At 39.5% G+C, this 27,230-nt stretch overlaps 2 protein-coding genes across 3 annotated transcripts in view; one reads left to right on the forward strand and one right to left on the reverse strand.

Moving 5' to 3' along the window:
* The first annotated feature begins 5,081 nt into the window (after positions 1-5,081).
* LOC104152986 (mediator of RNA polymerase II transcription subunit 18) lies at positions 5,082-6,102 on the forward strand. The gene is made up of 2 exons (XM_068925549.1): positions 5,082-5,250; positions 5,420-6,102. Exons 1-2 carry the CDS (start codon positions 5,178-5,180, stop codon positions 5,971-5,973), a joined length of 627 nt encoding a protein of 208 aa, XP_068781650.1. The 5' UTR covers positions 5,082-5,177; the 3' UTR covers positions 5,974-6,102.
* A 2,663-nt stretch (positions 6,103-8,765) lies between these two features.
* The window catches only part of CERT1 (ceramide transporter 1), a 79,755-nt gene continuing 61,290 nt past the window's right edge, over positions 8,766-27,230 (reverse strand). Inside the window, exons 9-18 of one of the 2 annotated variants that reach the window (XM_068925525.1) lie at positions 26,806-26,892; positions 25,701-25,793; positions 25,029-25,106; positions 19,138-19,233; positions 18,398-18,530; positions 18,225-18,295; positions 16,772-16,900; positions 15,852-15,981; positions 14,163-14,299; positions 8,766-13,245 (exon numbers count right to left, since the gene is read on the reverse strand). In XM_068925525.1, coding sequence (XP_068781626.1) covers positions 14,172-14,299; positions 15,852-15,981; positions 16,772-16,900; positions 18,225-18,295; positions 18,398-18,530; positions 19,138-19,233; positions 25,029-25,106; positions 25,701-25,793; positions 26,806-26,892 — 945 coding nt within the window. In that variant the 3' untranslated portion in view covers positions 8,766-13,245; positions 14,163-14,171. The remainder of the gene's footprint in view (positions 13,246-14,162; positions 14,300-15,851; positions 15,982-16,771; positions 16,901-18,224; positions 18,296-18,397; positions 18,531-19,137; positions 19,234-25,028; positions 25,107-25,700; positions 25,794-26,805; positions 26,893-27,230) is intronic. The other variant, XM_068925526.1, reaches the window with a different exon arrangement.

Genomic DNA, 27,230 nt, shown 5'->3' on the forward strand with positions numbered 1-27,230 from the left:
GTTCTACAGGTTTTAAGCCAGAATTGGAGGTTAGTGTTTCATGCATGTTGAAGGCTTTAGGGGGAACTCAGTGATTCTTATTTATTTCGATGCATGCAGTACAGAATACTTCAACATCACTGCAAAGCTTGTGTAGCAAAACTTCAGTACAAGATATCCTTGGGAAAAACCAAACAGCTGCAGCAGCCTACATGAGGTAAGGGTGTAATTTTCAAATGTTTTAAAGCCCTAGGAAAAATGTAAAACAGTAAATCTGTATTTGACTACAACTACTTTGCTGCCCCCTTTACCTAGAGGTTTAGCTCCTTCTGTGTCCCATTCCTTTCCTGCTCTCATGAATTTCAGGTTTGTGAGGTCTTGAAGCTCTGCAGCTCCAGTTGTACTGATTTTTTTCGTTTGCTTTGATTTTTCCTTAGCCAGCATAGTAAGTTATCTGCTAAGTACACCTTACCTCATTTTACTGGCAGGACTCGTGGCGTCTGCTCACACAGCTAAGCGATGATACAAATCACATTCATGTCTAACACAGCTAAGCTAGAAGTTTGTAGCAGATGCTTCCTTAGTTATTGAATGGGTAAAAGTCAAGTCCAGCAGGGGCCCACAGAATGGTCAAGGTTGGAAGGGGTCACATTGATGAGATCCCCTCTCGGTCTTCTCCAGGCTAAACAGGCCCAGCTCTCTCAGCCTTTCCTCATAGGAGAGATGCTCCAGTCCCCTCATCTTTGTAGCCCTTTGCCAGACTCTCTCCAGTAGTGCCATGTCTCCCTTGTACTGGGGAGTCCAGAACTGGACACAGCACTCCAGACCGCCTAGCACAAGCATTGCGTACCGGTTCCCAGAGAAGAGTGTGAGTGAACCAGCTAGTCCTCAAGTTTAGGCATGCTCTGGGTGTTTCTGTGTGCAGCATAATTTTCATCCTTGGTACTACTGGCAGCATTGCACATGTGAACTTTCCACATAACGTGGATACAGCCCTGAAAAAAGCTGGGGTAGATAGCTCACGCTCCCTGTCCTTTCAGCTGCCTTTTGAAGTGGATCGAGAGCCCTTACTACTTTAAGGTGCATGCTTTTTAAGGCATGTCATCTCTCTCCAACCCATAGCTGAGGTTCTGGCCTTCTCCCTCTCTCTTTGGCTTTGGTTATGGAAGGCTTATGCTGCACAGTGATGCCTGCTGAAACAAAGATGATGGTTTGGGCTTCAAGTGGTGTGCTCATTATAGCAGCAGTCTCCCTGCTTCACAGAGCCTCTCTTGCCTCGGGGGAAGAACCAAGCAGATATGTGTTCCTGGCAGGCACAACTGCCCTACAATTACACCGATGACTAGCCTGACCTAGAACCACCGGGCGAAAGACCAGACCTTGGCAAGTTTATCAAGCAAGACTAGTCGGATAGATGTGTAGCTTCCAGTTCTCCAGCTGCTACCACAACATAGTTTACCAAATTGCTTCCCATTTACCCTGTAATAAATTGTTGGGCTCTAAGAACAAGTGGAAGGCAATCCCAAGGGATTAATGCTTTAGCCTGCGTAATCATTAATCCACATTCTCAGAAAATTAGCCTTCAGTCACAGCAAGGGAGGCAGTCACTCTGCTGACAAACAGCTATGTCAAGGTTCACTGAAAACCATACCTCACCCTCAGAATGAATGGCAATGTTTCCACCCTTTTGCCCAGCTAGTGAGTAAAATGGGCAGGCCTACCAGAGACATGGAGAGACATCACTGTTGTTAGAAGAGTTTCTGAATAAACAGACTAGCACTTTGTCAGGAACTGTCTTGGGTTTCCCATGGAATAATTGATATTTAAAACAAAGCACACTAAAAATGGTAACGTAAAATCTAAGGGACGCATTCGAATAGTGTAGAAAACTAAAAGGAACTTCAGCCTTTGTTTTGGTAATAAGAGTTTAAGAGCCAGCTCTGGAAGCCACCATGGGTTAGGCTGGTCAGCTCTTTAAACTCTCTCACTTGAAAATTTTCCTACTTTGCTAGACAGCGCAGAATAAGCTATAATTTGTATTATACTGAGCCTAATAATAATTATAGGTCATCAGTTACATGATTTTTCTTTTTCTGTCACTCTCTGTAAGCTTATCTATGCCCTTAATTTAAGATGGTCTCTCACCAATTGACACATCCTTACTTGTGGTGAAATGGCTAAGAATAATGAAGCGTCCTTGAGTTACCTGCTAAGAAATGAAATTACTTAATGAATGAGCCCAGTTTTGAAATTCTGTCAGCAACTTTACAAATTTTAAATTATGTAATAGACTCATTATACATGTTGCTTATTATGTAACTGAACGGAGAAATTCTTTTTGTAGCAGCCTTGCATGCAGATTTGTGGGGGGGGGGGGGAAGGCTCTTAGTTATGAATTCACCACCAGTGAATGGAAAGTGTTGTATGCCTATCCTGAAAGCAGTTCTGCTAGATAAAGGTGACAAAATGAGGATTCAGCCCCAAGCCTGTGAGATGGCTAGAAAAAAGTGCAAGTTTTAATAACAAGAAAGAAAAAAATTTACATCCAGCTTATATCTAATTGACCTTCCCTCACTGTTCATGCTATCTCAACGTACAAACCAGGGCTGGATCACACATTTCGTCAGACATTTCCCTTCAGGAGTTTCACAGGGAGGGCTCTGCTCTGTGCACTGGAAATTTTGAGATACGGAGCTGAGCTAAAGGCCTGGCCAAAGACGTGCATCCAGTTTCCGTGACGCAGACAGATGTAGAAGAAAGGCATTAAAAGGAGCTGAAAGGAACTTAGGTAGGTGGCTGGGAATAAGGTATTTACTCTCTATTTCTATCCCAGTTTCACTCTCTCTCTTCCATCTGTCTGATCAGCTGTCCTTTGTGCCTGCTACATCTATCTTCAGCAAGTGCAGAAAAAGGCCCCGTTTAAGATATCTTTAAAGTATAAAGGTGCACGTCAGGGCCTCCAACACCAAGGCCCTAAAGCAGCCAAGTAGCTACAGGACTGTGCCAGTGCTACCTTAGACACAACTGGTGAGGGGACTTGGGGACGTTCTGTTTGTGCAGGGGAGAAAAGCCACTTGTGCTCACCAGTTTTGTCTAGTCCTACTGGCATTCTCCAGTTTAGGGTAACATTCATTTTCTGCATTGCAGTTTTGCATAGTTCTTCAGACTGTGCAAGAGAGCTAACTGAAGTAGCTGTAATTAGGGAATTTCAAATAATCTGCATATCAAAATAGAAAGGTAGAAGCCCTCCTCTTACTATCGTTTTTCTCAAGCATTTGTGGTAATGATGTCATGTACCTCTGTTAAGCAACATAATAAACTCTATCACTGGAAAAAGGGAAAGAAATGATATCTTATAGAAACTATACCTGCAAAACACTGAAGTGCCTTTTTGACTTTTCTTTTTCTACTTTTCCTAGCTATCTTATATCTTATATATGTATTTATAATATAAATAATTCTTTCATCCTGCATTATGACCACGTTCACTAAAGTTGACACGTATGCAGGAGAAAACCTAATTCACGTTCTTACAAGGGTAAGGAAGCTTTAAAACCGCTGGTCAAACCTTTTATTTACTATTTTCTTCATTCATTTCAACACAGGCCTCTTTCAGCAATCAGAGCAATATGTACACTGTGCACAGTGTGGCAGTTACCTGGGGTGTGGCTTCTTCTGGCGGCAACAGCCAGATCCCTGCTGAATTTTACTGTGCCCTTTAGGGCTGTACTCCCGACTAGCTCTGATATATCAAGGCTTAAAAAAAAAACTATTACTATGGTGGTGGAGTACATTTTTGCAGTTTCTCATTTGGAGGACTTTGGCCTGTGTCAATATTTACAATATTTATTTAGGGGACACAGGGGACAACACCACCACGTGGCGATACTAACTGATAACGGAAAGACACATGTTATACTGTTTACTTTCCACGTGGCATGAAGAGCTGTTACAAAAATGACACAGGATTCAAAAACGACAAGGATTGTACAAAAACGACACAGGAAAAATCAAAATAGCTCCGAACTTGTGAGCTGTAAGACTGATTGTAACTGCTACAAACTCGCCACGACTGATCACTTTTCGAAATGGAGGCTTTCCCCTCTAGAAAGAAGGGGGCAAAATCTGCAGTGTCCAGAGGAAAAACTGAGGGGCTGGATTTCTGCTTTCTAAAACTGTATCTCAATTCCTATGTCACGCACTGCAAACGACTTGCTATACTACAGTTACCACAGATATTTGCAAACAAGCCCCCAGCATCCTCCTGCTCTAAATCCTTTGTTACTGTACCTTTACACAGACCAGTGCTGAACAAAAAACTACCGACGGACAGCTCCCAAACTGATTTCCGAAATCAGTCCCCCTGCACAGGTGTAACAGGTAGTAAGAGGCAAACTGGGATACAGCTATTGAAAAACTTACACAAATGTTACTTGCAGCTTTCACTGCTAAAGACACCAAAGACGAGACGTTCTGCTTTTAGCAGTTTTAACTAAACTAGTTACTACACTTCAGAAAACGCCCCAAACCCCCGAATCAGCAAACTACCGTTTTAAATTTTCAAATAAGAAAGATCAGTAGAAAAAGGGCAATTACATGCAGCGCGCTGTGAATTATTTAAATTGAAAGTATCAGTATGCACCAGAAAACAATACATTTTCCCTCCTACTGCGCTGATTCCGTACAGACCATCTCGGTCCAAAAAATTTTTTTCAAAAGCAGAATAATCTAACTGCTTAATTAGAAGAGTCCGCTCCTTTAGCCGGGCCGTTAAAGAAGGCAGTGGGTGACGGCCAGCAGCGCTGATCGCCCCCGATACCGTTATTTGCTCGCTGAACGACCCCGCCCGCGGCGCAGAGGCGCCACGTTGCTGAGGGGGCCCCAGCGGCCGCGGGCCCCAACGGCCGCGGCAGGGCCGGGCCGCGGACGCCCCCAGCCAGGGCCCCGCCGCGCCGCCGCCGCCGGCCCCGGGGCGGCCTGGCCTCGCCCACCGGGCCGGGCCCGGCCCCCGCGCACCGCACCTCACCTCACCTCACCTCACCTCACCGCGCCTCACGGCGACGCGGCCGCGCGGCGCCGCCGGGCCGCGGGGGGGCGCTGCCGCGGCGCCGCGGCCGCGGGCGGCTCCGCCCCGCTCCTGCGCGTCGCGCGGCCTCGGGTCGCGTCGCGGGCGGCCGGGGCCCGGGCTGCGCGGCACCATGGAGGCGCCGCCCGTTACCATGATGCCCGTGACGGGCGGCACCATTAACATGATGGAGTACCTGCTCCAAGGTAGGCGCGGGCGGCGGGAGGCCCGGGGCGCCTCGGCGGAGGGGCAGCCGGTCGTGGCGCGGGGGGGGAGGCGGCGGGGGCGGCGGTGGCCTGCGGGGCGCGGGCGGGCGGGCGGCGCCGCTGGCCGCGGCGAGGGGGGCCGCTGAGGAGCCGCCTCTGTGCCCCGCAGGCAGCGTTTTGGACCAGAGCCTGGAGAGCCTGCTGCACCGGCTGCGCGGCTTGTGCGACAACATGGAGCCGGAGACCTTCCTGGACCACGAGATGGTGTTCCTGCTGAAGGGGCAGCAGGCCAGCCCCTTCGTGCTGCGGGCGCGGCGCTCCATGGACAAGAGCGGCATGCCGTGGCACCTGCGCTACCTGGGCCAGCCCGAGATCGGAGACAAGAACCGGCATGCCCTGGTGCGCAACTGCGTCGACATCGCTACTTCGGACAACCTGACGGACTTCCTGGTGGAGATGGGCTTCCGCATGGACCACGAGTTCGTGGCCAAGGGGCACGTGTTCCGCAAGGGCATCATGAAGATCGTCGTCTACAAGATCTTCCGCATCCTCATGCCAGGCAACACCGACAGCATCGAGCCGCTGTCTCTCTCCTACCTCGTCGAGCTTAATGTGGTAGCGCCGGCAGGACAGGATGTCGTTTCTGATGACATGAGGAACTTTGCTGAGCAACTAAAGCCTTTGGTTCACCTAGAAAAAATTGACCCCAAAAGGTTAATGTGATTGAGAAGGTGGGCAATCAAGGCATTGGTTGTGGTAATGTTTCAGAGGGGGTATTCTTCTAAAACACCTTTTGAGGGCAAATCAAAACTGGGGGAGGGGAATAAAGGACTGCATATCGATGTTGCATCACTTGCAGTTACTCTTTTTTCTTCATTTGTAGATGTGAATAAAAAAGGACACTTAAAAATTAAGAATAATTCCATTCAAAATACCAAAAAAACACGAATACCAATAGTTTTCCTCTTTGGAAAAAGTCAGTTAGAAAACATAGGGCCGAACACTCCAAAACATCACACTTACTAGCATTCATCCTTCTGTGTATCCACATCTCAGTGCTGCTTTTTTTAAACACCATACTCGCACACTACGTAGCAATTCTTTTTCTTGCAACTAATACCTGAAGTGAATATCCCTTAACGCAAGAGATGGAAAGTGTTCTTTAACAAAAGTATAAAACCAGGAACTCTACACAGTATAAGAGAATAAGTATAAACCTTTTTACAGTAAAATAGTAATAATATAGATAGCAGCTAGAACAGCAGATACTTTATAGTGGAACTGTTTCTGATAATAGCCAACGTTAGAATTTAAACGCAGTTTAACAATATTACAGTCGCAAGAGGTATTCAGAATCTCCTTTTACCTGTTCCATCTATTTCACTGAAGTTGAGTATGATAATCTCAGCTAATAAGATAGTAAATTACAGATTTTTTTTTTTGTATTAGAACCCTCACACCTGCTAGGTGATAGACAAAACTGAAACAAGTAAGATTCATTTAGTTGAAAACAATTAAGAGTACCATACAGCTCCGAATTTTACTGCAACAACTGTTTTGTTTAGCATCTCCATAGTAGGATAGTTCCTTACCCTTTATTTCAGTGATACTTGAAACTTATGTTTGAGAGTTTTCAAATATAGTTTAAACAAAAAAGGTTGGGAAAACCAATAAAGATAACAAAAGCATATTTAAGTTTCTCATACTTTGCAGTAACTTAGAAGGCAATCGTTTCACTTACTAATAAAATGCAGCACCCTCTGCCAGAGACACTGTCGCCTTTTAACACGCTACTCGGCGTATACCAGCTAAGGGTAATGACTGCCAAACACCACTCCTATGTGAAACTTTAGGAAGAAATTTCAAGTTAACTGCTTTCAACACTGGAATTTGGGCAGAATAAACCATGGTAACTGGATTAGTGCTCATTGAGTGTGTGCATCTCAAATGTTCCCCTGATGCATGCTTTAGGTCAGAAGGCATAGGAACAACTGAGTATTTTAACACTGATTCGCTAAGCCAGCTGGCTAAAGAATGGCATTATGTTGAACACACAGCAGTGATTTTCCAATAGCGTGTAAATGATGACACAGCCTATGTGATTTTGGTCATTACCTAGGCTTGAACCATTTTGAGGGTGAGGACACATCTACCATTCTTTTGTCCATACAGAAGCATGACTTACCCTTGTTAGATTGCACGCTATGCTAGGGTTTTGGATCTGTTTCTTTAGCGTCGTTCTATACGGCTCCTGTTGTTACATGACGTAGTTTTACTGGCTGTAGGAGGAGGCTGAACTTGCTGCATTGCTCCATCATTCAGTTTGCAATCCCACCCCACCTGGTGGAATTCCTCAATGTTGGTGTCACATCCTGCCTGGGTAATGCTAGCTGGGAATCTCTCTTGCCACAGGCTTCGAAGATGCACTGCCTGTCTCTTGTGACATGAAATCTTAGAAAGCAATTCAGTGAATCAGAAGAGTTCAGCATCATATGCTAGCTTTTCAAAGGGTGCTTTCCTTTAAGTATACACAAAGATGCATAGAAAACAGCAAGTAGGTAGGCCTTTCCCATTGCATCCAAAAATAACTTGGGAGAAGACCCTGAAAGATAATTAGCACATGTGGGGACAAAAACACAAAAGACTTGCTGAAGTGACTATACAAGGCTGTATGTGCTCATGCCATTGACCATCAACTTCAGTCTAAAGGCTCAGAAAAGTAACAGAGCAAAGAAGTCAACGTATCTCCTGGAGTAAGGTTAGCTGAGGCACTAAAAACATGCTGTAGGGTGAAAGAAACTTCAGACTTCAGTCTTCAGTGAATAGTCGCTTCAGATCTTCCCTGTTCCTGTATTTTTTCTCCTCTCTGAAAATGTAACTCGGAGAAGGTACTCAAACTGTGCACATTTAAGCACACTGCTTTTTGTAAGGGGGGAAAAGAAGGCTTGTTACTGAAATGGTGGTAGAGAGAAAAATCCCACATGGAATTCCAGGCAGACCAGCTCAAGCAAAGGGGACTGAATGGAAAGGTCCCTCTAATAAAAGTAAAGTTGAAGCTTTAGATGACAGACTAACTGTTGCATGGTTTAACTTCTCCAAAAAAAGTTCCTTTTAAGGAGACTTGGCTTAAAACCGAAAAATTGCAGTAATCCACGTTACCAAGCTGTCTTTATTCTAGCTGCAGTCTACACATAGAAGAGGCAGATGCGTAGAGAGAAATAGCATTGTGTCAGTGGCTACAGGTGGGAAAAATGAACATTTTCAGGCACATAAAACTCAAATATACTTTTCTCTTCCTGCAAAACTTTTATAGCCAAAGACTAAAATAGCAATACTACTGGTAGTGCACTGGTAAATTGTGTGGCATAATCCTATTGTTTTCATTTTCTAGAGCCAAATTAACTTATTCACATGACTGCGTAAAGTACCCAACATTTCCTTGCTAGCAACTGTGTATTTTTAAATTACAAGCATAACTTATGAGACCAAGAATGCAACTGTATTCCCTTCTACTACCTTTTTTTTTTTTTTTTTTTTTTGGCCAGCTACAATAACTGCATTTTGCAAAGGCAGGGTCAGATAAGGGCTCTGCATGTATTGCATTGTACTTAAGGCCTGATACAGCCAAGCTCTTGAAGATTTCTGGTAAGTTTTCTTTCTGTCTAAGTAATGCTTTCTGTTTCAAACTGTTTCTCCAGTTTTACCTTCTTGTAATGTTTCAGCAGCTTTATTGATTACTACATAAAGAGCAGAAATCCCTGCACAACAAATAAAGGCAGGATCGTTACTGATCCATGAAGCATCAGCTATTCCTGCTATCAATAAAGTTTGCCCTACCGAAGGTCATCTGAAGCATAGTTCCGTGCCCTACTGAAGCATAGTTCTTAATGCTTCATGCTTTAGAAAGAACACAAAGTTCCTCCCCTGACAAACACTTCTCAGTCCTTGGTCTGGGTTCTTCCCATGGAAACATTCTTAACGATGTTACTCCTGTACAAGAGGAGACAAAAGCTTTTGTTTTGTGATGATCTTGGCTTATTAGTCGTAGTTACTCTTTTTTCCTTTTATGCTGATAAAACCTTCAGTCAATACAGAGGAAATCATCTTTGAGACTACCAAAATCACAATAACCAAGCCGACCATGGTCCAATTAGTCCAGCTCATCATCCACAGCTGCACAAACTAAACTCTTCAGCAGTACACAGGTTTGGGTAAACACGCACAAGGCTGAATCTGCTGATCGCAAAGAGGTGCCACCTACTGGGTCAGACCTACTGGGTCAGATTCTCCTGGGAACTTGCTCCAGCTGACTAGGTTAAAGCAGCCCCAACAGACACATGTGCAGCAATGACCTGTGTTTATGGATTTCGAGTCTTTGATGACAGGTGGATAGCTGAAGACTTTAAAGATCAAGATGAAGCGGGTGAAGTGGGAATTCCCACATGAAGTGGGAATTAGCACATTATCATAAAATATAGTTTTAAGCCAGCAAAATAACATGCACAGTGTTATTTGATACACAGAGGTCTCCATTCCCTTTATAGAAACAAATACATGCACTGAAGTCTTAAAGTGAATTTTAGAAGGCAACACTTAACAAAACCTAGTAAAAAAAAAAGAGTTGTTTACCACTTCTCAGTTCATTTTGGGAGATGCTGCCATAAAGTGTAGTCTCAATATAAAACATTTGAACACGATTCTGATACGCTAGTACAAACTGAGCTTTTCAATATAAAGACAGCTAATGTGTCATTCAAGTTTTCACGTCAGTAACCTTAATAATACAAGAAAGCTGCTTTCCCGTTAAGTTTTACGTGCATTATAGTATTATAATTTCATACATGATCTAGAAGTTGGATACAAGGTAGAATGTTTTAAATAGAAGTTTCTTCAAAGCACTATGTGTTTAAAAATAAGTACAAACCAGGATTTTTCTTCATAATATTTTTAATACTTTTCACTTTTAAATACTAGTTTTAAATTTGTGATTGTAACATGGAAGAGCCAACTTCTTTAAATTTTTAAAACTTATCATTAGGATCATAAAGCTATTATAGAACAAACAGTTACACTCTACACACTCAGGGTACTCAAAAATATGATTCATGTTTTGAGTCTGTAGATGAACAGTGGCAATTCAAATACAGTGTTATCTGTACAACTTGACAAAAATACAGGTGGACAATCTGATTAAAGAGAATCGGCACAACTTCAGATAAACCAGCTCAGCCCAATTACGTAAAAGGTACTTTTTTCAAAGTGCATGACATCTTTTCTACAGATAATTGGTGAAAATACGATGTTCAGATTTTCAGGCAGCAGAACGACCATCTCTCATCCTTATTGCCAATACAAGTTCTATCAAGTAATTTCTTTTGGATCTAGTTTGGCAACATATCCAAATTCTCCAGAACAGAGGCAGATATCATTCAGAAAACAGGATCTGATGGAGAAGATAGCTGCATTCTCAGTCCTTCAAATTCGTTCAACCTATAAAACATCCAGTATAGCCCCAGTCAGGGGCTGCTTCTGGGATGAAAACCATCGCTGTATCAATGCAACAGTTCCATTAACTGGAAGAGGAGAACTGAGAGTGCACGTATGTGGGGCACTGGAGGAACGGGTGGCCTCAAGGGACAAGGAAAATCTTTTAAAACTATAAAAGGAGGATTCCTTCCGGAAGGAAGGATATAACTGCTGCTCACACATGGACGATCTGAGAGGTCTACTGATAGTTTTATAGGTACTGACTGACCTCTTCAGGGTCTCAGTCTTATAACTCCTTCCATATTCGGTCAGAAACCTCTTACCGATCTGATTGGGCAGGGCTAGCTGTAGAGAAGTACCAGTGCCGTCATCTAGAAGTAAAATGTATTCTTTACAAATAGTATCTGTAGTGTAATTTTATTTACAGAATAAATCACAAAAGTACATCACATTTAGTGCAAATGCAACTAATGATATAAGATTTATATACTGCTTTGTAAACTTTCCATACCTTTGTAAAATAAAGCTATCCAATTAAATTAAGAAACAGTTACTTGCCTGTGTTCAACAACAATTACCAGAAATGGCAAATAAGGAGTTAAAACTTTTTCTATTTTGGACAGTTTTTCTTTGTTTTTGTTTTTCTTTCTTTCCTTTTTTTTCCCTCCTCTTTTTTTTTTTTTTTTTTTTTTTAAAGTTCCCATCAGTGGCTATGGTGGATGAACCATCATTTGGTTGATTGTAAAAAGAGAGATGTAGTACATTTGAGGTAATAAGAATTTTTTTTTTTTTAAACATCACTATATAAAATGCTCACTGGTGATATAGTAAACATGTACAAATTTTTATCTTATCTGCCTTACTAGCATTACCATATAGGCACTTTTCTACATATTCAAATTAACAGAATAATTCTGTAATAAGGCATATTCCATGCACACCATTAGAGAAAGGCAAATAAAAAAGGAAAAGTTATGGAGCATGAAGTCTGCGTGCATGTGTGTAATGTATTATGTATGCTCTCATCTCTATAGAGAAGATGAACAGACAAAAGTTTTTTCAACATTGTGCAGATGACATTTAATCATTTGCCAAATCTTCATTAAATAACTATCTTGTATTTACTTTCAGGCACCTACTACAATATATCAAATAAGACTTTCAGCTTTCTTTTGAAAAAAATATATCTGAATCTTTTGTTTTGAGATATACAGGTTAGTGAAACACCCGGCAGTCTCTGAATAGTCTCTGACTACAGGACATGAATAAAAAGATCTCATAAGTAAGTACTGGTCTGCCACAGTTCTCTCCTAATGAGCATCTTCAGGATCAAAGGCAGGCAACATATCTGACTCTTAAATTCTCACAGCAACTAAGGGGAACTTCCCAGTAAGAACTATGCATCCTCATAGCTCTGCTGTTTTTTTTGATTAAGAGGTAAGTATTAAAGTGACTCACATTTTCTACATGAACCTCATAGCACGACTTTAAGGTGAGGGGAAAAAAAACATGCAGGATCAAAATATAATGTACTCATCCTCATTTCCAGACTGGGAATGTTGTCCTGTGTAGTCCAAATTGCTTCAATAAATATTATAGTGTACCTTCTCACAGCTTTAGGAAAGCCCTGGATATCATGCAAGAAAGCAGTCCACACTTAGCATGGACAGATGACTTCTAGCTTTCAGCTTCTAGCTTTCACGCCCTCTCATACAGAATCTACCTAGAAATTTCTGGATCATGTTTAATAACAAAAATTCTGTAGCACATATTACATAACTAAAAAATACAATAGAAATATAAAGATATCTGGAAAAAAATAAAGCTTTTCACACTCTTGCTCCTTCAGACCCAAAGATCTTCATAAGAGTAAGACAATAGAAAAGGCAAAGTCATAAGGATATTGACAGCCCTCAGTTATTAACTGACATTTTACATAACAAGATGATTCATTATAGAAACCAGCAGCAATGAACTATGATTATACAAAGAAAACAAAACCTGCCAATAAGTCACCTAGGCTTTACTGAACTCCTCCCCTTCCCCCCTAAATACCACAGATTTTTGTGCATATAAAGCACATACAGTATGCTATATGTGCATTTGTCTTTTGTGCTTTTTAGACATGCACAAAAACTGCTTAAGTATCTTCGGAAGGGTTGACGGTAAAATTCTGCAAGTTGTTTAAAATTAAAGCAGTAACCCTTAAAGTTGGTGATTCAAAGTTGTACGTTCTTCCTCTTCTAAAGCAAGCAAATAAAAATAGAGCCATATACATGTTATCGATACATGTATTTATAATTACACACTGATTCAGCAAGAAAAGTTAGCAGGAGAGCGCTAGCGTTAAATAGTCAGCCTCGTGGTGTTGCAACATTTCTTCACTTCGGTATACAAAGCCTAAAACTTGGGCCATAAAAAGACTGTAGATCCTTCGTTCCAGCATGGAGTGCTCTGTACATGGTTACTTCTCCAGCGCGGAATGCTCACCCAGTCTTGCTCCAATCACTGGAGAAAGGTAAAGAAAATGAATTTTGAACACTAGCAGGAAAACAAAAAACGGTAAGAAATTGTTAAATCCCTCAAATGATTTAGAAACACTATCATCATATCTGAACTGTCAGCTCACGCGTGACAGTTAAAACTTTTTAACGGTTCACCTACACCACTTCTCTAACAATATACAATTAAAAACATGAATCAGATATTACAGGGCTATCTGTTCCAGAAAGATCAAATGACTAAGAGTTTTGGAGTTTGACATCACAAACAGAACCTAAAAACAGAGGTAGCCTGAAGTCATGCACAAAAAGTGGTAGAAAACACATTTTCAGATCACGCTTTAACGTTAGAACTACCAAATACTGCTGAGCAGCTGAAATTCAATGGTTTGACACTACCGTTGTACATAATGAAGTATATTGTAAGGATCTACATACTGTCACAAAAAACAACCAAAGACTTATTTAGCACAAAGGCTTATGTCTGACAAATTCAGAATGCTTTTTTCATTTCCTGCCACATCATCATTTAGTTTTTAAATTTTAAAATCATTTAGATTAGTCCAGTGACACAGACCACTGAAATACATCCACAGACTTCAGAAAGCCTCTGTAAATTCCTTTATTGGGCTCATCAGAAAGACTGAAAATGTAAGACAGCATTTTAAATATGCCAGTGATTGAATTTTTCTTCTGTCAGAGGGGCTCCACTATTAATCAAAATCCTAAATCAGAATTATTCTGTCAATAAAGAAAAATGCTTTGGCCTTCATAATATTCTATCAGATGTTTGATCAGAGCTAGAATTGAAAATATGCATTACGTTCACGCTAATGGTGATAACACATTTCTAGATTAGATTCCTTTATTTGGCCTTAAGTATTGACAGCAGTGAAGCAAGAAAAGAAAAAAAAAAAAGCATACCTGCCAATACTAAAATAAAATAGGCTTTCCTGCTGTTTTCTCTTGCACATATGATGTAAAACGCTTCAAGAACTTGGGATATTCTCGTTTTGCCACTGCCCGTAACACTGATGCTGGTGCCCATCCTCCTGGGTTCACTAGAAGTAGACATCAAGCTGGATTTAAATTGAGTTCCACAAACCATGTATATGGCCAACGTGTGGGTGTATAATATGAATATTCATTATGTCAGATTCCAACTTCAGACAAGATTGGGGATTAGGCTAAGCGCTCCCATACGGAGTTCAGCCATTATCTGAAAAGCAGGGCAGCATTCAGGTTGCATGATTGTAAAAATAGTAGGAGAGAGACATAGTGAGACACAGCAAATCCTATAAAAACCAGAAAAGAAGATTTATTGCTGCAATTCCTTTTCTGGAATAACAGCCAAGAACAATCAGTAGCAGGGTTTTTTGGTGGGTTTCTTTTGGTTTTTTTTAGGCCTTTACAACTTGTATTGTAACACTTCCTACTATTTTAAAACCCAAATTCAGTGCATTTTTAGGGTGCCAGTCTATTCAGAATACATTAAACACAATATCGGGTTTGTGAGTCTTTGGAGCCCATGCCCAAATGGAAGATTCCATTCCCTAAGTACTTCTAAAGGAACAACAGAAAAAAGATTTGAGTTCTTGTTTTAAAGAAAATAAGAGTCAGCTTATGGTTTGCTAACTTCTCAATAATTATTGCATTTGACTGCAGAACTCCTTCATGTCAGTATTTTATAGATTTGTAAAGCATTTTAAGTAAAATTTGAACAGATCCTAAAATACGTTCAAATTCAGAGGTCAAGCATTTTTCTGAAAGTTGCCACTTCTCATATAATCATGGTTCAACACCTGATTTGTCAATGAAAGCTTTTTAAAATAATTTGGAAACATCTAAATAGAAACCAAAGCAGCTTAGCCCCCTCAGTGTAACATCATACAATATTATTTATACCAGATTTAAAACAAATTATATCACTACTATACAGGGAAAGGGTTACTGGAGTCATGAATAATTGCTCAGACTTCCACTCTTTGGGAGGCCATGTAATAGGTGGTTAAAGAAAATAAGGAATGAGCTACCCTTAGAAATTTTTACAATTTACTGTATCTCAACAGTCCAATATTATTAGTACAATTCTAAATACTGGGTACAGTAACAATACAGTTTGGCTTTGACAACTGTGCAGTCAATTAGAAGAATTCTATCAGTTAAAATCCAGAGACGTGAGGACTGGATTATAGAGCCTGCAAGCATGGTGGGCAAGAATTGTATCCTTACCATCAGCAGCTTTTCGGCCTAACAGGATGAATCAGGAGAAGAACTTCACAGCAACAAACGAATAAAAAGCATACTACTACCGAAACTAAAAGCTATGCCAAATCAAGCCAGTTGCAGATGTTTCTTTCTCCTGCCCTCCCCTAAAAAGGGGTTTTTAGGACTGAGCTACACACTATTTTCATTTATTCCTTCTAGAATAACACACAATGAATGATTCCATTGATTGCTGTAGCACATGATTTCAGGTCTTTCTGAACATAAAGAACACAAATGTGATCCTAAAAATAAGTTGAAAAGAAAATTCCATCAATCTTTCGTCAGCACTCAAGTCTCCAGAATTAGCATACACGACGAATGCCATATCGCAAAAATTATACTTACCATTAGCTACATATGTAATCTTGCATAGGATATTGTCTCTGCTTATTTCCTTGTTCCCCTCTGGTGGGCTCACTAAGGTCTGACAAATCATAGCAATATTTATTTTGGCACGGACACATCGATTGTTCAGCTGCCAAAAAGAAATGCTTAGTTAGCCCCAAACCAAGTTTATTTCAGCATACTTGATTAATATTTTAATTTGCTATGAAGTCTGAGATACTCCAAAAGTCACGTTTCAGAGAGCTTGCATTCCAAAGCTACATGGATGTAACATGAACACGGATGAAAAGAAAGGTGCACAGTGAACAGGGAAAGGGTTAAAACAAAATGCCTGAACCTCAGATTCCTGTTTGCTTAATATATTAGTAATGAATTACTTCAGTTATTATGACAAGTGAATAAGGAAAAACATTCAAGTAACAACATACTAGCATCTACAAATATCAGTTGGTAACTATTCCCATTATAAATGGACAGTGGAACTGGAAAAAGCACAGAAATACTTCAAAGAAAACAGTCACTGCTACTGTCTGACAGAACCACGCCAGACCTGGGCAAGCTGAAGGTTTAACAGATCTGTATCTGCATAGTTATACAAGCTTATCCCCATACAAGAACTCTTCAGTGTTGTCAGACAGTGGTATGGAAACAAATCAATTCTTTCAAGCATTATCTTATGTCCCAGAAATTTTGCTTCCATTCTTCTGCAATACCTCAAATCAGCTGAGTGCTGAGAAAAGGCAAAGCAGCTTTTGGCTCTTAACAACTTAATCAGGTCATTGTATCAACCAATTTAAACAAATTGCGTTACTTCTCCTTAGAAGCTTTTTTTCCTTACAGTAGCATTGCAACACAATCATCGCATGACAGAAAAACGGTATTTTAAAAGCAGAGCTTGACAGAATGAAAACACCACTTACAGGAGCACTGTCATGTTCCACGGAGAAGTTGCACACAATCCATGTCTCAGGGTCATTTTCACTGAATGCTGGTATCTTTCTGATGGCAGACAAATACAGCACATCCCTTTGAGAAGCAGGCCACACCCTCTGTAGAAAAACAGCTGATTATAAGCTTTTCCAATTTTGCAAAATTAAGTATTCGTCTACTATCATTTGATAAAAGAAAAACAGAAGCGTTATAAATAAAGTCAGTCGTGTTATTTAAGAAAAAAAGGTTTAAGTTGCATGCAGTTTTCAGAATTAAAACAGAACACAGTTATGGTACAGATGCATACTGGGTTACATGGCTACATTTTATTTTAAGACAAACTCAATTTAAAAGAAGTTTAAGGCAAAAGCTTAAGACCTTTGAAAGGCAAGGAGCCTAGCTGCAACAGCTGTTTTTCAGCAAAGAGGCAGCTCCCCTACAGTTTTCTCAACGTCAGGTTTGCTTTTTAGTTAATACTTGTAGCCACTGGTTCAGTTTGTTGCTCAACTATAAGTAGATGTGTCTACGGTTAGGATATCTCCACACACATACATACCAAGAGAGAAAGAAACATTTTTAACAGAAGTATTTTTATAGAGCTATCCCTTCAGTGAGACAGATATGGTAAACTGATACCATCAAGAGAGAACGTTTCAGAAGCAAAATGTCTGATAAAATAAAATAAGCTACAGAAGCCCTTTTCCTGATATTCTGGGTGAGGGGAGGGAAGGGAATCAACTCTATCTAAATTTTACCACAGCACTGCTTTATTAAAAAAAAAATTAGTCTTCTGTTATGCCAGCTTTCAGCTACCTACACTACTGGCGAAATGGTCCAAGAAAACGATTTGTCTTAATATCTGAGTATACTAATACTCAGAACCATGCAAGATTACAGATGAATCTGTATACTTCATTGCCATTTTTTTCTTGAGCCCAACTGTTGTAATTGTTGGGCTAAACTTTGAATGAGCATTCTGATAAAGATACACCAGAACTGGTTGGTGGGGGGAAAAAATCGCAACTTAAAAGAATGAGCATATTATATCACTATACCAGCAAACATACCATCTCATAATGCAAATGCCTATGTCACCAACGTGCCTTATTGCAAAAAACGTGATACAGCAGTATGAGTTTTTCTTGCTTGCAGTCAGTGTTGACTTATTGCTTTAGTTTGTTTTAGATGACCTTGTTTTGCTGGCAGTGACACACACAGATTAATCTCACCTGTTACTACAAGTTCTATCACATACACATACAGCCCATTACGCCATCAAACCAACTTCCAAAAATTGACAAAGTTCAGTTTAATACAGAACTAGTTCTGAACTGTTGTTTTAAACAGCATTTAAGCTGTTGTCTAAGTGTTTCATAATACATTAGAACACACGTGCCCCAGACTGTCTCAATAAGGTGGTGTATGCAGCTTAAGTGCTATTACCTTATGTGTCTGGTAAATGATGATTGCGTTGTCAGCTAAAGTTTCCACAACATGGAAATTTTCAATTGTTGCTAAAAGAAAAAAAAAACACAATAAACAAGCATACAGACATGAGGTCAAGATTATAAACAATATGCTTAGTGATAAACAGAACATAAGAACCAATTCCTTACTTTCCCAGTCATTACGAACATCGACATTCCAGAAGTAGTGGCAAACTTCATGCCCTGTTACACCTTTAACTGCATGTGTTGCCTTCAAAGGATCTAAAACTATTCCATTCTCTTCCACCTCTCTTCTGTACACCTATGGTCAAAGATAGTGAAATGCAGAACAAAAAATGTCAAAACTGTATTTCAATTGTTTAAAGTTTAATCAGCTTTAAACAACAAACAAAAAACTTATCTAGAAGACTAACATAAATAATTTTCCATGTCAGTGCTCCCTAGTAACTGCCAATGTGGATGTTATCACATGGCACTTTGCATTAGGGCGAGCCGGTATTTTGAGAGTCTCTTATCCAAAAATGATTTAGCTACCTTATTTACCACTAGGCACAAGGATCACCACAAACATCTACAGTAGAGTAAATGAAACAGTAACTTACCATCATATAATATTTCATAAAAATTTATGTCATTTTGATACCAAATTTTAAGTAGGAGAAAAGAAGGAAGGAATCTGCAATGATGTAAAGCTCTTGCAAAAGTTAGATCGGATTCTGCATGATTGAAATGATTAGTGGCTGTAGCTCTTGTGGACTCCAGCCCTAACTTAAACAATGCTATTCTCAGAGAGAACTATTACCAGCATAACGTGCTGAGTGATAGTACTCAAAGAGAAAAAAAAAAATTATTAATAGCATACCATCTTATATCAGCGAAGCAAAGAAACAAAAGGTTAAACGATTTACCTTCATTTCTCCTTCTTCTACCACTAGCTGCCAATTGGCATCTCCTCCTACATCTTGTAAAGAATAAGTCATATGGTTTTGTACCATCTCTTCTACCTTTAAAGGAAAAAAAGCACAAATTTTTAAAACATTCCTTACATCTTCTTAGACTGGAAACTGTACAGTACTGGAAACCACAAGTCAAGGCTTCAGATCTTGTGCAGGAGCTGAACTTGAACAGAACTCTCTATTGAAAGTAAGGACAAGCAGATACTTCCGGCATTCAGAAACAAAAAGCAAAAAACTTGATTCAATTTCTGATTTCATTCTTCATAGGCACTTCCTATTCTTCCTTTGGGGCTCTAAACTGTCAAAATTCACTACTTCCACCTACTGACCACTTTATTTCAACATTTCAAAAATTACTTCACATCTCTAAACAGAATTATGATGCATTGGAAGATATGAAAGCCAACATTCAGTGAACAGCATTTAGAAAGCTAAAAGTCGGGGCGGGGGGTGGGGGAGAGGACAGACCACCTAAAAGCGTGAATACTATCAAAAACTTATATTGGAACTGCGGTCATGAGCAAAGACACCCTACTCTGTTTCAGCAGCATCTTTACACAGTTGCCCACTGGAAATAATTTATAAATAGAAATGCTCACATTCCATAAAATCAAGATGATGCAGAAACTCCATTATTTTAAAATATTTAAGTAGTTAGGTGGACAGCTGTGTGCTTTTCTTAAAGGTCAGGTATTTGATACATTTTAAGCATTTAATACACTTAATGCATTTTAATGAACAGCTCATTTTGCTATTCCATATAATCTACATGAAAGAGGTAGTGGGACAAGAAAAAGATTTTTTAAATCTGCAACCTTATTCTATAATCTTACGTTTCTTTTATTTCCCACTCCTCCCTCACCCCCTACTATTTCCAAATCCTGCTCAAAACCAAATTTAAGTTTAGCCCCCTAAAAAAGGAGGGAAGAAAGTAAGGTGTCCACTTGCCGTTTAACATTTATAAACATTGAAAACAATTTGATAACTTTTTTCCATCTACAAAACTTAAAGGTAGGTGACTACTAGAAACTTGCCACAGGTAAACCTGTGATTGTCACTGTTTTCCTGAATTACTAGAAATGCTTTTTTTTTTTTAATTAAACAGAAAGCACTTAAAACAAAGCTTAGCTGATTGATGAATACACTGATTAATCTTAAGGAGCGCACAATCACAAGATCAGTACCCTGAACCTCGAAGTGCTTTTTGCACAACTTCAAAAAAACATTTTACACATATACACACATGTGGCTTCATAATATATAATATTTTTAATTGAGCAAGCAGTAAAAGTAGAAAGCAAAACTACGGAATATTCGATAACCTTTTCTAACATGGTATGGAATTGAAAGATCTTGTTTACATTTAATATAAAGCAGTAACTTTGTACTGTATACCTTTTGGGTGACACATAAGACTAGGAAGAAAAAAAGAAATTGATCCAAGCCAAAAACATCTAAGTATAACAAAATAAAAAACTTTGGATGGAATTTTTACTTGATCCTATTTTAACTACAGATTTCGCTATAGAAACACAAGTTAAGAGTACAGAGTTTTTTTCCTCCTGTTGCAGGGAAGGCTACAAATTAGGAAAACTCATTACATTTGTGTTTCTGCTTCTATACAGGCCATCTTTTCCTGTCAGTTACTAAAGGGCTTCCTACAAAAGGTCTACTTACTTTCTTGGAACGTTCTTTATGATAGCACAGCCCACGCGAGGTAAAAAGGTAGACTATTTAAAACTTCAGTTTACTAGCACTAAGCCACACTTCTTTCAGAAGAGAATCCTCCCCATGCTCCTGAACTTCCTCTGCAAGACTTTCAGGTCCCTATCTCTCTCCTCCCCCAGGTCTTAACCTTTTATGGACACGGTTTGCTTGTATATGTTTACATTTTGTATTTTGCCACTTCTGCTTTATGCTAAATGCAGTGGGAGGAGGAGAAGGGCAAGGAAAGAAGAGCCCAAGGCACCAAGAGCAGCGCGTTTCAAACAGTTTAAGGCCTTTGGAACTGCTCAGCACTTGGCTCCCCAATTCCTCTGAAAACTCAAACGGCATTTTTAGCAGGCGTCGATTTTTTCCCCCCTTCCTGGTCTTGCTTTAGAGAATAAAGCTTCATTCCCGCTAATAAGACATATGACTTGGAACATCTTTCAGACAGCTGCTATCCTGAAGTGAGCAGAAGTAGAGAGGGATCACCGCTGCAACTTCCAGAGCAGAGCGAATACTTTGTTTCGCTAACAAAAGCAATCACTTCCATCTGACCAAGGAACTGCAGTGGCCACAACTGGCTAGCACATGTCCAAACGCTACATAATTTACCCACAGGTCACTGTCTGTCAGCCTGCATCTATTCCAGCTGCCACCCTGGGCACAGAGCCAAGATTCACAGCTGCTTTGGTGCATGGTAGGACACACTATTCCCTCCAGGCTTCTGGCAGGCTGCAGGAACCGTCTGCAAAAATACTTGTATCCTCTATCACGCAGGCTTAGCCTACAACTAAGCGGGCAGACAGCCCGCTACAGCCAGCCTACAACAGCTCAACCTGTTTAGAGAACTGATAGTCCTTGAAGAAATGAGAAAGTCATCTGCAAAGCACTTGCAGAGTTTAAGCCCAAGCATCTCTTTCAGCTAACAAAGACAAATCGATTCCTTTCTGAAGGCACACTGAGGAAACAGCTCCCAATAGTATACATAAACAAAATAACTTCTTCGTAAGAGCCAATTTTTTTTTTTTAACCTTACTGTCACAATTACCTCCTTTTCCAAATATCCAAAAATAACGGGAGTGTAATACCTGAACTGTTCTTTGCCCCATCCAAAAGATTAGACAGTCTTTCAACTAAAGAGGGTGAAGAACCCCAGTGTATTATCAGTCAGTGGCCAGCATTATAAAAGAGTATTTCCCTTCTAATGAGGATTCCCCAAGAGTAGGAGAGGGATGTCAAAAGGTCTCAAAGAAGCTGCAAAGGTTTTACAAAAAGATTACAAAAGACTATCAGACTTTCAGGGAATTAAACAGTGGCATAACAGAAGGAAGCTACATTTTCAAAAGCCTGATACTAAGTTGTCAGTCACTTTAAGACAGTGCTCTTAAAACAGTTGAAATTAATCTAATACATTATGAAGCCAAATGAATAGCGTCTTGGAACCTATAATGCCTCCCAGCAAAGTTAAGCACCTTGATAATATTCAGCTTCCTCAACAGCCAAGTGAACAAGCTAAGCTGCGCCATGAATCATTCACATATCCAGTCCATTTTTAAACCAGTACCCTGATTAATTCTTAGGGAATTCTGAATATTCCTGTGGGACTTGAAACTGTTCTAGACTAAAAATGGCAGGGTTACTATTACAGAATGACGTGCTCAAATCATTCTACTACTCCCCATCCCCCAAAACTTTTTCCACAATCATTTTCTTTCCATAAAGTCCGAGTGGACAGGATGTGGTAATATTCCAATACATTCTCGCAAAAGAGATGGGAAGATATTGACCCAATTCAGCAAGTTTTCACCAGCTGAACCATATTTTTATTGCTATAGCAATCCCAGTACTCCAGAGAAGTCACAGAATATCTATCCGACTTTCTTATTTGAACTGTTCAGGCACATAAAGAGCTGTTGGGAGCCACATGGCAATAGTTACTACAGGAACTTTACCACTGTTTGTTCTGGAAAAAATAATTAACCTTCAGTTGCTAATGACAAGTCTCTAGTACTTCTTCAAAGTATGAACAGATACTGAATCTTCTGAAGGAGATACTGAGGCTCGCTGTCATCATATCGGTATCTTGATCGGAGAAATCTCTTCCATCTCAGGAAAGACAGAAGATGTTCCAAACCACGGTAAAAACGCACACCCTCAGGAAGACACCTTTAGCAGGAAGATCTTGCCTACAGGGGTGCCTCAGCAATCAACTATGTTTGCACTTCTCAGTTTTAAAAACAAAGCTGCAAATTTCTACTTGATCTTTTACTGATACTGAAATTCCCTTGGTATGACTGAAGTCTAGAAATGAGTCACATTTATTCAGAATCAAGACATCAGATATTCATTTGCCTTCTGAAAAGTTAAACCCTGAGCCTGGGGATGGATGTCTACAGCAGGTTGTCACCAAGAGAAGGTATCCTGTTTTTGCCTTCAAGCCCCTGTTGTCTTTCACTGCCTGCTCACCAGCACCGAGGCTCCAGAGCAAGTGGACTGACTTGTTGATCTGACAAATCTATTCTAGGGTGTGGGGGAAGAAGGTGAAGAGAGCAGTTTCCTATAAATTAACAAGATCACCTTTTCTGCAATGAGTCTATGAACTTGAAACTGCATCCTAAGGCACTGGGTAGTCACTTCAACTTAGTATAAGCCATGCAGAGCTGAAGAGCAACAGCCTGACCCCACACTCAAGTCTGTTTAACCCTGATCCTTATCTTTAACCTGATTTGCATTCTTGTGATGAGGACCTGGTCAACTTTGGACTTATTTTTGATGGCTAGTTTTTCAGCCACACTAGTGCTCCAATATTCAAATTTACCATATGCATGCACAAATGCTATCACAAACACAAAAGGCAAAAATGGCATAAGCATATGCACATTTCAGTGGAGTTTCCCTTCAACGGAACTAGCCATGTACTCACAGTCTGAGAGGCATCCAGTTCCTATCTTTGGAATCAAAGGTGCTCTTGCTTTCTACTATTTGATCACCATCCCTCCTCCCCCCAAAAAACCACCTTTAAATACTAATTTGACTACTAGCAGACCAGTCAGTCTGTCAGAGTTTTGTAATATGACCTGCAGACTTTTTGCCTTGCTGCAAGTCAAAATTCTAGAGATGTAACTGGTTGTAATAGGTCAAGGCAAACGTTGGGATTTCAGTCCAAAGAACAAGTCATTAAATGTTAGGCTTCTGCTCACAAAGCTGAGAGTAAAACTGACAGGTGGTATGATTCCAGGCTCCATTATTCAGAGGGAGCCCATTCCTTTTTTGACAAAACAGGTTGTTTAGTGTTAGTAAACAGCTTCCAACAGAACCAAATTACAAATCTCAGAAGGAAGTCCAGTTCTCCGCTTAACAGGAGGAACCTTACAGCAGCAATGGCATGTCTGAACAGTGTTTTGTTTTGTTTTGTTTTTTTTTGAGACTAAGGAGCAGACACATGAACCCACCTGTCTAGTCCAACCTTATAAACTATAATCTTCAGAGCAACCACAGAATAATTTTGTGCATTAATAGAATGGCACTATGACTACAATCCCATATTCGGGATGTCAGACTAACCCTCTGAAGGATAAGTGAATATATTCAAACTCTTCAGTAAGCTCTCATATCTGCAGTCTTGTTTAAGGAGGTGCATTATAATGACCTTCCAGTACTAAAACTGGCTGTAGAGGTGAAAACAATACTACTGAATCTTAACATTTAGCGTCTTAAAGTCATTACAAGCGATACAGAAACAAGAATAAAAGATAAAATGAAACCTTTGATTGATTTAAAAGCAAGAAAAAAATACTGAAGTTTAAAGTCAAGCCTATCTCCATCCCACACAAAACAGGTGTTATTCTACTTTTATAATAATCAGAAATGCAGATCAAGTTGTATGCATTTTTATTAAAGCTGCTGAAATCAATCCAACAGTCTCACAAGATTTGGGCCTCTGCAAGAGTGATATGCATGCAAGCAGAATGTAAAAAGACAACCATTTAGTATAGGAATAGAGAACTCCTTTGTTTGTCTCAATGTACTAGTTTAAAGCAAGCAGTGATTTATGTAACAAAAAAACCCAGGTTCTAGAGAAGAGGATGAAATACAGCAAAGATATGCAACCCCCACTCTAAGCATTCATACAGTACCTGGGCGCTGAATCTGTGAACATCATCAGAGGCACTGACTAGATCAATGGAAGACATGGAGGAAGAGCGACTATAGGGCTACCAGAGACAGACAAAGAAAAAACCAAGTAATCAGAACAAAGGCACAACAGAGCATTCAGTACCAACTTCCAAGCACAAGATAATGAAGAAAAGGAAAACAAAAGCACCATAAGCAGCAAGCACAGCAGCAAATGCTGATTTCATGCACCTATTATGTATTATACTCCCAGTGTAGCCTTGAGGAGGGTAGTGTTTCCAGTAACACTAAAAGTAACACTAAAAAATGCCAACTGATTCTGATACAAGTAACTGAATTTTTTCTAGTTTATTCCGCTCAATACGTTTTGTTGAAGGTCTCTTAAATACACTATCAAGTTGGCATGTTGTTTTTTCTTTTTTATTTAGTATCTCAACCTGACAAGCTTGATACTAGTCAGGAGTATGCTAAATAGCTACTCAAATCAGTATTTTTTTAAGTCAAGACAGAAAACAGTCCTTCTCCAATTCCGGTTATTTTAATTAGAAAAAATGAGTAATCTATTAAAAGTTACTAGAAACATCTACAAATTCAATCACACCTACCCATACAAAATATTAACAAACAGAAATATAAGTCAGCCCATGACTGTGAGACAATGGGAAACATCTTACCTTCTGGACAAATCTATGAGTCCCCACAGCAGAATATGCATCTCCAGAAGGTAAGGACACTGGCCAATGTAATCTGACTTTTTCACTTTGAGACTGCAATGAGATGGGTTTAGTTATTAGTAGTTAGCTGCTATTGGGTAGGTTATTAAACACATCCCCAACGCATCTAATGGCTACCACACTAAAAAAAAAAAAAAGCTAATGCTGACAATGATAGCCATTAAGTTGGCATCTGGCTTGAGTTTTCAGTAAGCAAACGGGTCTGGAGACTCAATTACCTGTCCATCTACTTCAAGGCGTGCTTCTGGGTTAAGGAAAGTCCATCAGCAGTATTAAGGATGTTACATCAATGAAGTAGTACAACAGTAAATCAGAACTTTCATTCTCTACTAAAGAGATCCCAGTTTAGGTAAACTGTGTTGGGTACTCTATGTCCACTGACAAGTCTTGTGATTCTAAACCAAATCACTGTATTCATTGTATTCAAAAAGCATAAACACCTTCTAAGACAGAGCGCACACTCTTCACTATTCCTTATCATTTTACACACTATTATGCATTCTCATATTCTATATATTTCATCCCACGCGCCTTATACCTTTTTGATATTTGCCACTGAAGTGTGTAAGAATAGTTAAAGAAATAACCAGAATCTACAGATATTTTGATAAAAAAATACCATAACAACTGTCTTTATTTCACACACTTATGAGAGGGAGAGTCAAAAGAAACTTCAGGGCAATAACCAGATTTTGAGAAATACCTGTATCATTCAAATATGCACTTATTTGCATATTTGCATCACTTTCAAAGATTAGTTTTATATAGGATTCATACGTACTTACATACTTAGGAATCAGAAATCAGACACATTCAAATAAATTAATATCTCCCTTTTATAGAAAAGTTGTGAATCCATTTTCTCAAAATTAATATTAAGCAAAATATTTAACTGTACAAATATTCAGAACTGAATTATACGCATAACATGTCACTATAAATCATCTGGAGTTTTAGGAGTTACACCCCAGGACAGAATTACAAGGACAGAAATCATGCATGAAATACCTGCCATTAACACATTTTTTCAAGTATCAGTACCTACCTGTTCTTCCATTTTATCTTGTCTATCAAGAGCAGCTTCAACAGCGTCAAAGAATTCTTCTTCATTAATCAGACTATTAGGACCCTCCTAGACCATAAGAAACAAAATTAGTTCAGAATTCAAAAGATATGAGACATATTTAATATTAAACAAATCCATCTATCAAGTATATTACTGATTAAAGGGCATTTCTCTATAGACCTTAAGTCTTTTCATCCACATTCTTAAGACTATAGTTCATCTGAAAACTCTACTTGTTTAAAAAAAAAAAAAAAAAAGATATTCCTGTTCTGTAAGTGTAATTTAGGGGTAGTTCTGTAAACAAGTAAAAAATATTTCTGGAAGCTGACGACTGAAGAACAAAGTCAATATACTTTGCCCTCACATTTAGGCTTTAATTATACATTTTCTCTTGCGTTAATATG

Source organism: Struthio camelus, chromosome W (assembly GCF_040807025.1).
Source record: "Struthio camelus isolate bStrCam1 chromosome W, bStrCam1.hap1, whole genome shotgun sequence".
Taxonomy (NCBI): domain Eukaryota; kingdom Metazoa; phylum Chordata; class Aves; order Struthioniformes; family Struthionidae; genus Struthio; species Struthio camelus.